Source organism: Leptonychotes weddellii, chromosome 1 (assembly GCF_054177405.1).
Source record: "Leptonychotes weddellii isolate Sample4059 chromosome 1, ASM5417740v2, whole genome shotgun sequence".
Taxonomy (NCBI): domain Eukaryota; kingdom Metazoa; phylum Chordata; class Mammalia; order Carnivora; family Phocidae; genus Leptonychotes; species Leptonychotes weddellii.
Window position 1 is genome coordinate 79,805,160 of NC_138369.1, and position 14,909 is coordinate 79,820,068.

Here is a 14,909-nt window from a genome sequence, read left to right on the forward strand (position 1 = left end):
GAGAACAGAGCAAAACAATCTTACCACAGTAGGAGATGTGCCACAGGAGAGGATCTGCAAAGCACTTTAGGACAAAGAAATCTCAAGGCCCCGAGCCCATATGAAGCCCCAATTTCTGAACATGGTAAAATTCTTCACATTCTAACTCCATTACTGCTTTGCAGTCTCATTTACCACCATTCCCCAAAAGTTGGGGATACAACTGTGTGTGAATCTGACTATGCCACTACTCCTGGCATGCAGTTACTTTTTCAGAGATACTCTCCTTGACGCATCCAGCTTGCCCAAATTCTCCCGTGCTACCAGGCCAGTCTTCTGTCCATCTCTCTAGGTTGATGAGGCGTTTTGTTTGTTTGTTTTTAAGATTTTATTTATTTATTTGACAGAGAGATAGAGAGCACAAGTAGGCAGGGCAGCAGGCAGAGGGAGAGGGAGAAGCAGGCTCTCTGCTGAGCAGGGAGCTCGATGCGGGGCCTGATCCCAGGACCCTCGGATCATGCCCTGAGCTGAAGGCAGCCGCTTAACGGACTGAGCCACCCAGGTGCCCTGGTTGATGAGGTTCATAAAGCAGGGACCCAAATGCAGGGCCAACAATATCTACTATGGAGTGAGGTGGGCTTTGTTCAGCCACATGACTTCAGGCTTTGGACCCTCCTCAACTTCCCTGCATATCCAGGTGAACAACTCCTACTCAAGGAAATGTAATAGACACTGGTGATTAGTTCTTGGCACATAGTAGGTGCTCAAAAATATTTGCTGAATTTAATTGCATTAACATTAAAGTCCCAGGCCAGAATTTGGACTTTATGAAGGCTCTGGCTGTGAGCTGGAGCTTGGAGGGGTTAATGATCAATTTTAGCAGTTTTCTCTGTGGCTAAGAATGCAAAATATACACCTTGTTCTTTGCCTCGAAGACCTGCTTATTAGCTGGGGAAACAGATGGACAACCTCCCAAGAGTTCAGTTCAAAATTCCTAGAGCAGTGGTGCTCAAACTCTAGCAAGCATCAAAATCACCTAGAAGTCATCTGGTGAAACAGACTGCTGGCTACACCCCCAGAATTTAATTCAGTAGGCCTTGGGTGCAGTATGAGAATTTGAAAGTCTGCATTTCCCACTTGCTCTCAGGTGATAGTGAAACTGCTGGGCCCACACTTTGAGAACTACCCACTAGAGGCTAGGAGCCCTGTGCTCAACACGCAGCACATAGCGGGTCTCCGAATCCTGGCTCCACCACATCTTTAGTCTTGGCTCTTGATCTAAACCTCTACCTCTCTGTACTTCATTTGCCACATCTGTGAAATCAGGATAAGGGATTGCAAGCGAGTGCTTGAAGGCACACCTGGCACAATGTTTAACAAATGTTAGCTTCTATTATCTATTCATTTTCTGGGGGTGGTGGGACGACCAAACTAGAGGTCTAGGTAGCCAGAGAAGAGCAAGAACTAAGTCTCTCTTCCGTGCAGCAAGGAAGGCACAAGAGCTGAGGACCAGTACCATCCTTCTCAGAGTAACGCCCTACTGGGGTCTGGGGTCTTGAAATCTCTGGCCCTTCCAAAAGCGCGCGGATGTCCAACCCACAGGTTCCTTACGTCCCACAGATGCTGCGCAGGCGCAGAACCCGATGTGCCCACGCTTGACGCATATGCGTACTCAGGCGCACTGGTTGGGGGCTGGCCGGCAGAGCAAAAATGGCGGCGGCAATGCGCGTGGTGGCGGCTGGAGCAAGACTCAGCGTTGTGGTGAGCGGTCTCCGCTCCGCGGTCCGCAGCCTGTGTAGCCAGCCCGTCTCCGTTAACGAACGCATCGAGAACAAGCGCCGCGCCGCCTTGGTGGGAGGAGGCCAGCGCCGCGTGGATGCGCAGCATAAGCGCGTAAGTCCTGCGGAGGTCCGGCCATCCCCACGGCGTTCGGGGCATCTCCTCGGCGTTCGCGACCTATCACAGCGTGCCCAGCTCGCGACGCCCCAGTCCTTTCAGCCAATCAGCGCCATGCCGGGGAGCGGCGGGGGGCGGGGGCGGGGGCGGGGGCGAGAAGGTTCACCTTGAGTACCTGTTGCCTTGCACCAAGAGGCGGGGAAAACGACGATAAGAACCATTGTACTTTACTACTCTCCACTTTGCTTCTGGATTTTTAGAGGGAGTTGGTCGGGTCCCAGATGACTCACCACTTAACATCTATAAACTTTTGGACTAGTTACTTAGTCACTAGGAGTCAGTTTACTTTAAGAAGAAGATAGTAGTACTTCTCCCCTCAAAATCTTATCGGTAGAGCTACGGAAGCGATGATAGGCACTTAATTAGGAAAAAAAAATGTTTATTCTTCTCCTGCCCCGTGAAACCGTGGTAAGTTCTTGCTCCATTATGGAAGCAGGAAAGTCGAAGGATATGGCAGGGGAAGTAACGTGGGCAAATTCTCACATTAATCTGGGGCGGGGGGTGCACGGGGAACTTGTGGAACTTCTGACCCCACAATGCTGGCTGAACGCCTTTAGGATCTTAGCGTGCATCGACATGCTGGGTAGGAAAGGTACGTGTCAGAGGCAGGGAGGTTTTTGAGGCGAGACATCTGGCCTTCAGAGATAAGCTGGGTGGACCATTTAGCAGCAGGAAACACTGAGGCTCAGATCAATGACCTGGGACTTGAAACTAGACTCACGCAGTGCATCACTGACACGTGTGTGAATCTGGACTGATGTGCTGGATGAGTTAAATAATCAATCTGGAAGATGCAGAAGTGAAATTCATAGAGGTGAAGGGCATCGAGGCACAACTGTCAAGTGGGGTGCTGAGGGGTGGAACGCTGGGATCTTCAGTGAGATTTGAACTAGCTCTTTATTGAAGTCTAAATTGAGTGTTGATTTATTTATTTTTTTTCTTTTTAAAGATTTTATTTGAGAGAGAGAATGAGAGACAGAGAGCACGAGAGGGAAGAGGGCAGAGGGAGAAGCAGACCCCCTGCTGAGCAGGGAGCCTGATGCGGGACTCGATCCCGGGACTCCAGGATCATGACCTGAGCCGAAGGCAGTCGCTTAACCAACTGAGCCACCCAGGCGCCCCTATTTTTATTTTTTTTAAAGATTTTATTTATTTGACAGAAAAAGTGAGAGAACACAAGCAGGGGGAACGGCAGGCAGAGGGAGAGGGAGAAGCAGACTCCCCGCTGAGCAGAGAACCCAGTGCTGGGCTCCATCCCAGGACTCCAGGATCATGACCTGAGCTGAAGGCAGCTGCTTAACCAACTGAGCCACCCAGACACCCCTTGAGTGTTGATTTAGATGTTATAAATTCCGATTTGACAGGAACATGAAGGTGACCATTCCTTTTTGATAAGTTACCATTCCTTTTTGACAAGTTACTTAATCCTTAGAAGTCAGTTTATTCTAAAGGGAAGATAGTAATTTTTGACCCTTGGGAGTGAGATGTAAATTTGGTGGTTGAGTGTGGGGCCGCCTGGGTGGTGCAGTCCTTAAGCCTCGGACTCTTGGTTTTGGCTCAGGTCGTGATCTGCAGTGGTGGAATCAAGCCCCAAGTCAGGCTCCAGACTCAGCAGCGAGTCTGCTTGGGGCTCTCTCTCCCTCTCCCTCTGCCCCTCCCCCCACCATCCTGTGTGTGCTCTCTCTCTCAAATAAACAAATCTTAAAACAAATTTTGGTTGAGTATGTGGTGCCAGGAGTGCTTTCCCTGCCTCCCCTGGGGTGGCTCTGTCTGGGTTGAAGGAACCTTTACATCATCCTTTGGAAAGGCCTCTCAGTGCTCCTGTGTACTCTTAAGTGTTGGGGCCCATTGCTGAATTCCTCCCTGGAACATCACCCCACTTCTTCCTGGGTAGACCCAGCGGGTTTAGATGCAGGCTCAAGAAGCACTTTTTCTTTTGCCAGAGCTGACTTAGTCAGGAGGCTGACTTGATTTAAATCCCTCACTCCACCCCCTTTGAAACAATTTTTTGGACTCCTTCCATAGGACAGAGTCCCAGAAATGGAATTACTGGGTCAAAGATAGGAATCTTTTTAACACTCTAATATATGTTGCCAAATTGCTTTCTGGAAAACTTAATTCTACTTTACATAACTGTATACGATTTTCTGTTTGTTTTAAAAAGACCTCACTGGCTTTGGCTACTTTCTTATGGGGGAAAAAAAAGCCAGTTTGAGGTGTTTTTTTTTCCCCCAGGGCGGAGGGAGGTTGGAAGACAGTGGGCCTGGGTGTTTGATTTGGTCTAAGGGCTTGAGAGTCCAAGCAACAGAGGCTCTTGATAAGTTGAAGGTTCCAACCTCACCCCTTCCAAGAAGCAATATTTTTTTTTTTTTACTCCTCTCAAGTGAGCTCTTTACTGCTCCCTGTCCCACTTCTTTTCTTCTTAGCCACTACCTGCTGTGGGGTTGTCTTGGTATCATAGTGTCACTGTTAGGTGTGGGGTCCCTAAGCAAAGCCCCTAATGTAGGATAGTAGGAGAAGCCCATGGAGGAGGCAGGAGAAAGAACCAGGAAGTGGTCCTGGAAGTGTCCTTCTGGTAGGACACTAGTGAGGTGAGTTTGTGTGAGGTTCCCTAGAAGAAGCTTGTGAATCTGGGGATGTGGCCTCAGACTCTTCACTAAACCTACTTTAGTTTTCCACCTCCTACTTTTCCATTCTCCTTTTTATTGCTCATTAAGTCTCCAGTAAATGTGGAACTAGTTATCTTGTTCCACAGTCAGGCTCTCCTTACCCCCACTTCTCTTCACCTTCACTTCTCTTTTCCTCCTCCCATTTCCTTATTTGCCTTCCCTGATTGGTGGCTCCTGGAGCACCCTGTCTGCCCTGATTTCCTTACTGGCTGAAATCTACTGATAATACCTGTGTTTTGGGCAGGTTGATGGAATAGAGGCTTTCATGAGGGGTGAAGGGGCAAACGCTGTCTTGCCTTCTTATGAACGCTCCTTGCTTACTTTGCCTATGATGACCTCACTGAATGTTTTTTGTTGCATTTTAGGGAAAGCTAACCACCAGAGAGCGGATCAGTCTTTTGCTGGACCCTGGCAGTTTTGTTGAGAGTGACATGTTTGTGGAACACAGATGTGCAGATTTTGGAATGGCTGCTGAGAAGAATAAGGTATCTTTTCACATGGTGATATGAGCCTCTAAGTTGCACTTTCCAGCTGTGGCCCTCCTGGCCTACCTACTAGACTAATGAAGGCCTTTTGGAACTCAAGGTATACATTTAATAGTTTTCAGGTTTGGGGCCTGAAGTTGCAGGAGTGCCTTGGGAGAAGTATTACTGGGCCTCCAGCTTCTCCTACTTACCTTTGTCTGCAGATGAAGGAATGTGAGTGGGACTGCTCATATCTTTTGCAGTGTGACTCTGGCCCGGTTTCCAGGGCTCTGGTTGTGGGTTCGGAGTTCTCACAAATACACATTGACGAACTTGGAAGGGAAGATGAGAATGTCTTTTAGTTGTGTTCTGGTTTGTCTAGGCACCAGAGACACCCTAAAGCAGGACCACTTGCCTGTTTTGACACTTTAAGTTTATGGAGTTTTTGAGGTCAGAGTTACCAATACTTCTTTTTTAATTGGATGTTCTCCTCGGGTATGCAGAATTCTTTGGACTCACTTTTGATCAGTTTTCCTCAGGTCTGCATATATGCTGTTAGTGACCAAAGATTTGTGAACTTGGCACCAAATCAGCTGGCCCCATTTCAGTCCTTATGGGCCACACAGTATTCCAGGATTTCAAGCAAAATGATGGGTTTGCCTTAAGGTTTGGGGGTGGGGTGTGTGGCTTTGTAGAGTTGCCATGTGTCATTCTATGCCCTTCTCCTTCCTGTGGCATTTGGTAGTGACAGCTCTAGGGAGTCTTGATTATTTTGCTTTTAGGAAGGAAGATGAAATCTAAACTATAGTGCCCTTCACTTCTGTTGATGAAGCAGTAGCCTAGTGCTTGCTGTTGCAGAGCTGAGCAGGGGAAGGGGAGATTCCATCATGTTCCTGATTCATACTGAATTTTAAGAAATTTAGGGTGGGCAGTTGTTCTGGGTTTTTTTGGTCTTTCATTGCCAAATTCATTAAAAGACATATTTGGGTTTTTTAACTTACATTTTTCTATTTTTCTGGTAGTTTCCTGGAGACAGTGTGGTCACTGGACGGGGCCGAATCAATGGAAGATTGGTTTATGTCTTCAGTCAGGTATTTAATAACTCTAATAGACTGAGCTTTCCTGGAGGGAAGAGCCAGGAGCAAAAGACATGAGAAGAAAGCAGTTTTGGGGAATGAAAACTTGTTTGTAGTGGGGGCAGATGAGGGGCATATGTCCAGAGTTTTATACTATAGTATGTGTTTTTTCTTAGGGAGAAAGAATCCTTAGTCTTGAGGGATGATTGCAGGGCAGTACTCATGTAAAAACTCCCAGGAACCAGGAGTTTATTCCGAGTGAGATTCCTCTTGGCAGGTTGGGTGTGTGCCTGGAGGACAGCCATGTCCTAGGCAATGTGTGGACTGAGAGAGTGCTGTGAATGCAGCCTGGGTGGAAGGGACTAGACTCTAGGAACCGTAGGTTTTGGGCTTTAATGAAAGTGTTAGAACAAGTTTTGTTAGGCTGCATAAAAACAGATACAGTTTCTTCACACTGAGACTATAGGAGAATATAGTATAGGAGGCAGAATAATGGCCCCCCCAAATGTCCAACTCCTAATTCCTGATATTTATGAATATGTTAACTTACATGGCAAAGGGGAATTAAGCTGCAGATGGATTAGTGTTGCTAATTAGCTAACCTTAAAATAAAGAAGGCTGGGTTACCCAGGTGGGCACAATATAATCACAAGGGTCCTTAAAAGGAGAGGCAGAAGTAGAGTTCCAAACGATGTGTTGTGAGAGGGGCCTGCCATTGCTGCCTAAGAAGATGGAGGAAGGAGGTCATGAATGAAGGAATGCAGATGGTCTCCAGAACCTGGAAAAGGCAGGAAAAAAGATTCTCCCTTGGATCCTCCAGAAAGGTGCCTAACCATGCTAACCTTGAGTGTAGCTCAGTGAGGCCCATGTAGGACTTCTGAATTATAGAACTGTGAGAGAATAAATTGCATTTGTGGTAATTGTTAGAGCAGGTAATAGTAAACTAACACTACACTATTTGGGGTTTGATTTCCACCCCCAGGTGGAAATACGCATATAATTCTAAATGTGTAGTTCCTTTTATAGATCTAAAGTTATAAAGTATGGGTCTAATATTAAAATAACTATGCCTAATTTAAAATGTATTGTACTTAAACAATACTCATTTACTTAATGAATTACCTTTGAAATGTTTTAAAACTGTGTTATAAGTGGGTCTACCAAATGCTTAACTGGAAGAAATGATCTCTCCTTTTTGTAATTTATGAGAGCTAGGCAAAAGCTTGTACTGAAGCATTAATAAGATAGCTAGAACAAAGAAAGTTACTCTGCTTTCTGGGCTCAACCTTCTAACTACTGAGCAGATACAAAAATTCACTGAATTGATACTTTTTATCATCTTTTATCCCCATGGGGTAGGGTTGGATAGGGATGGGGGGAAGGGAAAGGGAAAAAACTGAGCCAGAGTTTCTGCCCCAAAGACGCTAATCATTTTGTAGATAGAATGGGGCAGGACAGGAGTGTCTTCCGTACAGATAGGGTGAGAGAGGTTCTGGCCAAATGCTGTGGGCTCAGGACAAGGGATGATCACATTCAGGCTTGAGGAATGTTTTAGGGAAAATCGGGCATTTGAAATGGGCCTTGAAGGATACTGAGGGTGGGGAGTGATGAGCCAGCTTTTTTGTAGTGATCCCCAAAATGTTAGTATCTGTAGTTGCTTTTTCTGGGGAACTTCTGCTTTTCCAGAGAAGCAGCCTCGGTCTCTTGCCTGATAATTGGCCATAGGTATGTTCTGGGGGAGAGAAGTAGGGGGAAAGGAGGGGCCAGTGCTGGCTCATTATTTAGTGTACAGGTTCCTAATCTCGTCTGTTTTTAGCCTCACTTTTGCTTTGCTTTGCTGCTGGTGATTGAATCCAGAGCCCCTCTGATGAAGTTGCTTTAGAGAATAAACCTTTCCCCTTCTCCAGGTGAAGGAGAGGTCCTGTGGGTCCAGCTGCTCCCAACAGAGACTTTGTATCAGTCTGTTTTTCATCCCTCCTCACCCCCTACTTTCCATGGTTCCTGCCTTGTCCCCTCCTTGTGGTTACTCCCCCTGCAGTATATAGGCTTCCATTTGTTCTAAGTTAGATATTCTTCTTGTGCTTTCATTTCCCCTCCAGTTTGTTCAGTCTCTCCTCGGCCAGTGTTTCCTCTTCCTTTTTTGTCCTCTTGGGCTGAATCTCTTTTTAATTCCCCGCTGTCTTTTTGAGATGGTCTTGGGAAGGAGGTCCTTCCTACAAGAAGCCCTTTACATCAGAAGGTAATGAAACTCCATAAGCCAGAGGAAGCAGTGAGGGCTCTGATTGACTTTTTTCACCTCCCTTGTCAAAATGACAGATACTTTCTAGTACTAGAAATGCCTGACTGTTTGATATCTGTAGAATCTGATTTTTTAGGTTAATTCTGCATGAAAAGTTTTCCTTTCCTTAGAGCTATGACTCATTTTTGTAGAGCAAAGACTAAGTCTTTTGCTCTTGACAAGACATAAACTCCCTTTAAGATACAAATTATTTCATAGAATAGTGAATAAAAGAAGACTATTCCTAATTTTTTGAACTCCTAAAAATCCTTCAAAAACTTTTGGCTAAGAGTTTTTCATTTCCTCCTCCTCCTCCTGGCTCTTTGTCCCTGGCTAATCACTATATTTGTTGATTTAATTGTTTTCTTTTTAGGATTTTACAGTTTTTGGAGGTAGTCTGTCCGGGGCACATGCCCAAAAGATCTGCAAAGTGAGTATTTAATATTGAAAACCCAGTATTTTCATCAGTCACGTGGTACATGTTGAGTATTGGGGTGCAGGACTGTATGTGGGGTGGGTGCTGACCCAAAGGTCCCTTCAGTCCAAGGCAGGAGTTTGTAACATTTTTTTGTATCATGGATCCCTTTGGCAGGCTGGTAATGATTTATATGCATAAAATATGTAGGATTACAAAGATTAAAAATATTTTAAAAAATCACATTTGTAATATATGTGCTTTCTAATTTGTCAAATAACAAGATTTAGTTGTGGATCCAAACTACTATAATTTCACAGTAGGTGTGAGTAAAAATGCTATTTCAAGATATCTGCAACAACTTGAATGTGATATAAAAATATCCGTGGCTTCTATTAATGACAAAGTCACACGTATTTCTAATGTGTGTGTTTGTTGTTGTTTTTTTTTTTTTTTTGCCTGTGTTCATTATTAAAGGAAAGGCTAAATATCAGCTAAAGTTAATAAAGATAAAGATGTAAGTTTTTTCCCATCCAAGGCATGGATGAAATCTATTTATCGACTGCTTGGGGTTCTGAAGACTCCAGGTAAAGAGCCATGGTCCAGGTGAAGAGTCCAAGTACTAAAAGATAAAGAGCAGTGCAAGGATTGATTACATGATGATATTTTAAAAACACTGCTAGTGATGAGATGCTCTGGAGATGAATAAAAGTATAGATCATATTTGGAGAACTTTGGAATTAAAGGTAGGGTTGACTGTTAGTAGCTGGGGAGAGCTTCCCTGTAAAATGGAAAACCTGTATTCTAGACACGGTTTTGTCATGTATTTCTGAAACCTTGGACCAATCACTTAACTTTTAAACCTTCCTAATTTTTCTTTTTACTGCCTCTGTTATCGTGGTTAAATGGATAATATGGAAGTGAAAAGGCTTTGTGAACTGACAAGAGCTATTAGGAATGTTACTTATTAGGCTCTCAAGCCACTGACCCACGAGGAAAATATGGCTCATTACAAGTAAAAGCAGGCTTGGGCCTGGCCTCTGGTTAACAGATGGGTCTACATGTACTTTCACGAAAATACTACTTTGCTATTATGTACTGTCAGTTCTTTCAAAAGAGTAATGGGATCGGGGAGGGGGTGGTGGTGGCTGCGGCGGGGGCGCCTGGCTGGCTCAGTCAGTAGAGCATGTGATTTCTTGATCTCAGGGTCATGAGTTCAAGCCCTATGTTGGGCATGGAGCCTACTTTAAAAAAAATAAATAACTGGGAACAAAACTGGCTACTGGAAAAATATTACAGCTAGACCTGTGGCTCTAGAAATGGTTGTCATGAGCAGTCTTCCCACCTGCTACTGGGAAGTGCTTTGGCTCTTGGATGTCTGAGGGGCTTTAATCTGCCCTTAAAATTTTGGTTCTCTGTCTTCCATGAAGGTACCCAGTCATCCTGGGGAATGAAGCTGGTGTAAATGACTCCTGTTTTGAAAAGTGCACTTAGAACGTTTTTCCAGAAAACACCATGGTGCTTTATAAATTCTGATTTTGGTAACAGGATCAGTTGTTTCATAAAAGGTTTCTTTGCTGTCTCAGATCATGGACCAGGCCATGACAGTGGGGGCTCCAGTGATTGGACTGAATGACTCCGGGGGAGCACGGATCCAAGAGGGAGTAGAGTCTTTGGCTGGCTATGCAGACATCTTTCTGGTGAGAAACCTGTTAATAGAATACAGAGAGTAAAATAGTACAAGGCTTAGTTTTCTAAGCTATGTCTTGGTCAGAGCTTCCCTATCCCTACTGTTCTCTGCTGTATGTCTGTTCTGTGGCTTCTTCCTGTGTCACATGGAAGGCATGGAAGGTGGATGAAAAGCAAGAAGAGTAGGTGGAGAGGGTTTTCTTTTTTTTTTCTCACAGAGGGCCACTCCTAGGGGAAAATTAAAGATCACTTATAAGGGATATACACCTGATTATTTTTTTCAAAAGCAAAGGACATGGAATATAAAAGGTTAAAATGAATTGATTGGCTAGAAATAGGAATTTAAAAAAATGCAGTGCTTCTTATTTTGGTTAAAACACAAGGTCATTATATGAAGTTCAAGTTGTAGTACAAAGAAGAAAAATTAGCCAAATCCCACCATTCAGAAACATTCCATGAATATCATTTCAGATATCTTTCTGCTTACTTACTAAAATTACAGAGAAAGAAATGAAAAACACAAAAATAAATTAAATGTGTCATTTGAAGTAGGAAGTATATTCTAAGAAAGTAAGGGAGATTGGGGTGAGGGAGAGAGATACTGCCAGATGGAAACTTGAGAAAAGAGACAGATCTACATTTCTAGAGAGGGGAGGAAAAAGGGAGAAGGCAGGAAAGAAACAAGCAGACATTGTTTCTAATCAGGCCAGCTGTTGTTGTCATCCCCTGGGGTGCAGGCTTATGAGTGTTCTGTCCCTGTCTACTGCCCTTTACAATCCATCAGAACAATGTGTATTTATTTGTGTAAGATGCTCTGCTAGTTGTGGGAGTACTTACGTTCATTGAGAAGCCACTTTGTAGATCTTAAACCTACTTTTTAATCTTTAACCTTGAGCTCCAGGAATAACCTACTGGGGTGAATTAGCTCTTTGGATGGCGTGGTCAGACGATTTAGGCCTGGAAGTTCTCCTTTAGCCCTTAGCCTGGAAGTCATGCCTGTATTGGAAATGAAGGAAAGGAAGCAGGGCCCTAAGAGAAGTGGCAGTAAATCACCACATTTTAGAGCTTGTCAGGGTTTTAGAATATCTCCTACTCTAACCTGTCTTTAGGAGTACAGGCTGCAGGAGTTGGGTTTTATTTTGTTTTCAGGAGGTAGGCTTTAGTGACTTTAATAAATTATTTACTGGGGTGATTGGGTGGCTCGGTCAGTTTTAGGTGTCCGACTCTTGATCTCAGTTCAGGTCTTGATCTCAGGGTCATGAGTTCAAGCCTTGTGTTGGGCTGGAGCCTACTTAAAAAAAAAAATTATTAATGCTGCTTGTTACTTCTACACCTCCAGCCACTTCCTTCTGCCTGTATTGTTATTTAAAAAAATTTTTTTTTTGTAACTTTATTTTGATAGAATTTCAAACTTCATATAAAAATTGCAAAAATAGTACAGGGAACTCCCATATGTCCTTTACCCAGATTCGTCACTTGTTTACATTTTGCCCATTTGCTCTATCATTTCTCTCCATATGTATATATTTGCAGGTTATATTTATCTGAAACACTTGAGAATAAATTAGATATTGTTCCTTCTGTAGCTCTTAAATCCTTCATTGTGTGTTTCCTAAGAACAAGGACATTCTGTAATAAAGTGAGAACAATAATAGAAATCAAGAAATTTAACATTGATTCATTGATATTATTCTTATCTATGGTACTTACTCAGATTTCATCAAACAATCCTAAATAAAGCCCTCTATAGCTATTCCCTTACTCCCCTGTGCCCCATCCAATTCAGGATTAAGTACTGTCTGTAATTGTTTTATCCCCTTAATTTCCTTTAATTTGGAGCAGTTTCTCAGTTTTTCTTTGTCCTCCATGACCTTGACATTTTTGGGAACAGCTTTATAAGAGGTATGATTTACAAACCATAAAATCCATCCATTGTAAGTATGTAATTCAATGACTTTTTAAAAAATTCCAATAAAATTAACAACAGTGTTAGTTTCAGGTATACAATATAGTGATTTAATAATTCTATACATTATTCAGTGCTTCTCATGGTAAGTGAACTCTTAATCCTCTTCACCTATTTCACCCATCTCCGCTCTCACCTTTCCTCTGGTAACCATCAGTTCTATATATTTAAGAGTCTGTTTTTTTGTCTCTTTTTTCTTTGTTCGTTTTGTTTCTTAAGCTCCACATATGAGTGAAATCATACGGTATTTGTCTTTTATTTCACTTAGCATTATACTTTAGCTCCATCCATATTGTTGCAAATGGCAAGATTTTATTCTTTTTTATGGCTAAGTAATATTCCAGCGTGTGTGTGTGTGTGTGTGTGTGTGTGTGATTGATATGTTTATGTATATACATATATATCACATCTTCTTTATCCGTTCATCTATTGATGGACACTTGGATTGCTTCCATATCTTGGCTATTGTAAATAGTGCTGTAATAAACATATGGGTGCATATATCCCTTGGATTTAGTGTTTTTGTATTCTTTGGGTAAATACCCACTAGTGTGATAATTGGATCGTAGGGTAGTTCTATTTTTAATCTTTTTGAGGAACCTCCATACTGTCTGCAGTGGCTGCACAAGTTTGTCTTCCCACCAGTGATGCACAGGGGTTCTTTTTTTCTCCACATCCTTGCCAACACTTGTTGTGTTTTTGATTTTTTTTTTTTAAGATTTGAGAGAGAGCGAGCGTGTGTGCACATGCATAAGCAGGAGGGGCAGAGGGAAAGGGAGAGAGAATCCCAAGCAGACTCCCTGCTGAGTGCAGAGCCCGATGTGGGGCTCAGCCTCATAACTGGAAATCATGACCTAAGCTGAAATCGAGTCGGATGCCCAACTGACTGCGCCACCCAGGTGCCCCTGTTGTGTTTTTGATTTTCACTACTAGACAGGTGTAAGGTGATACCTCATTGTGGTTTTGATTTGCATTTCCCTGCTGAATGATATTGAGCATCTTTTCATGTGTCTATTGGCCATCTGGATGTCTTCTTTGGAGAAATGTCTGTTCATGTCTTCTGCCCAGTTTTTTTTTTTTTTTTTTTTTTAAGATTTTATTTATTTATTTGACAGAGAGAGAGAGACCATGAGAGAGGGAACACAAGCAGGGGGAGTGGGAGAGGGAGAAGCAGGCTTCCTGCTGAGCAGAGAGCCTGATGCGGGGCTTGATCCGAGGACCCTGGGATCATGACCTGAGCTGAAGGCAGATGCTTAACAACTGAGCCACCCAGGCACCCCTTCTGTCCAGTTTTTAATTGGATTATTTTTTAGAATGTTGAGTTCTATCAGTTCTTTATATATTTTAGATACTAACTCTTTATCAGATATGTGATTTGCAAATATCTTCTCCCATTTCGTTGGTCATCTTTTGGTTTTGTCAACTGTTTCCTTTTCTGTGCAAAAGCTTTTTATCTTGATGAAGTCCCAGTAGTTCATTTTGCCTTTGTTGCCCTTGCTTTTGAAGATGTGTCTGGCAGGAAGTTGCTGTGGCCAAGGTCAAAGAGGTTGCTGTCTGTGTTCTCCTTAAGGATTTTGATGGATTCCTGTCTCACATTTAGGTCTTTCATCCATTTTGAGTGTTTTTGTGTATGGTGTAAGGAAATAGTCCAGTTTCATTCTTCTGCACATGACTGTCCAATTTTTCCAACACCATTTGTTGAAGAGACTGTCTTTTTTCCATTGGATGGTCTTTCCTGCTTTGTTGAAGATTAGTTGACCATAGAGTTGAGGGTCTTCTTCCTCTTCTTCTGAGAGTACTATAATGTGTATGTTGGTACATGTCTGCTTCCTTACAGGTTCCTCAGGGTGTTCATTTTTCTTCATTGTTTTCTCAGCTGCTCCTTAGACTGAATAGTTCAGTTGTCTTCAAGTTCTCTGAATTTTTCTTTTGCTTGAAATCTGTTGAACCCCTCTAGTAAGCTTTTCATTTCAGTTATTGTCCTTTTCAACTCCAGAATTTCTACTTCGTTTCTTTCTATTTCTATTTATTGGCATACTCATGTTGTTCATTGTTTTTCTGATTTCCTTTTTTCCCCCCCTCATGATTTCCTTTAGCTCATTGACTATATTTAAGACTATTGCTGGGGCGCCTGGGTGGCTCAGTCGGTTGAGTGTCTGACTCTTGGTTTCGGCTCAGGTCATGATCTCAGGGTCCTGAGATCAAGCCCTGTGTCAGGCTTCCTTCTCTCCCTCTGCCTCTCCTGCAGCTCGCACACACATGTGGGTACACTCTCTTTCTCTCTCTCTAAAATAAATGAATCTTAAAAAAAGACTGTTCCTATAATGTCTTTGACAGTTCCAGTGTCTGAGCTTCCTCAGTGATGGTTTCTGTCAAATTCTTTGATTCTGGGCGCCTGGGTGGCTCAGTTGGTTAAG

At 43.1% G+C, this 14,909-nt stretch overlaps 1 protein-coding gene across 4 annotated transcripts in view; it reads left to right on the forward strand.

The window, feature by feature from the left end:
- The first annotated feature begins 1,649 nt into the window (after positions 1–1,649).
- Positions 1,650–14,909, forward strand: part of PCCB (propionyl-CoA carboxylase subunit beta) — a 91,535-nt gene continuing 78,275 nt past the window's right edge. For 2 of the 4 annotated variants that reach the window (XM_006727913.3, XM_031035199.2), the window contains exons 1-5: positions 1,650–1,872; positions 4,970–5,089; positions 6,091–6,159; positions 8,796–8,852; positions 10,424–10,537. In XM_006727913.3, coding sequence (XP_006727976.1) covers positions 1,690–1,872; positions 4,970–5,089; positions 6,091–6,159; positions 8,796–8,852; positions 10,424–10,537 — 543 coding nt within the window. In that variant the 5' untranslated portion in view covers positions 1,650–1,689. Of the gene's footprint in view, positions 1,873–2,209; positions 2,344–4,969; positions 5,090–6,090; positions 6,160–8,795; positions 8,853–10,423; positions 10,538–14,909 lie in introns of those variants that run through there. The other 2 variants (XM_081826813.1, XM_081826809.1) reach the window with 2 other exon arrangements.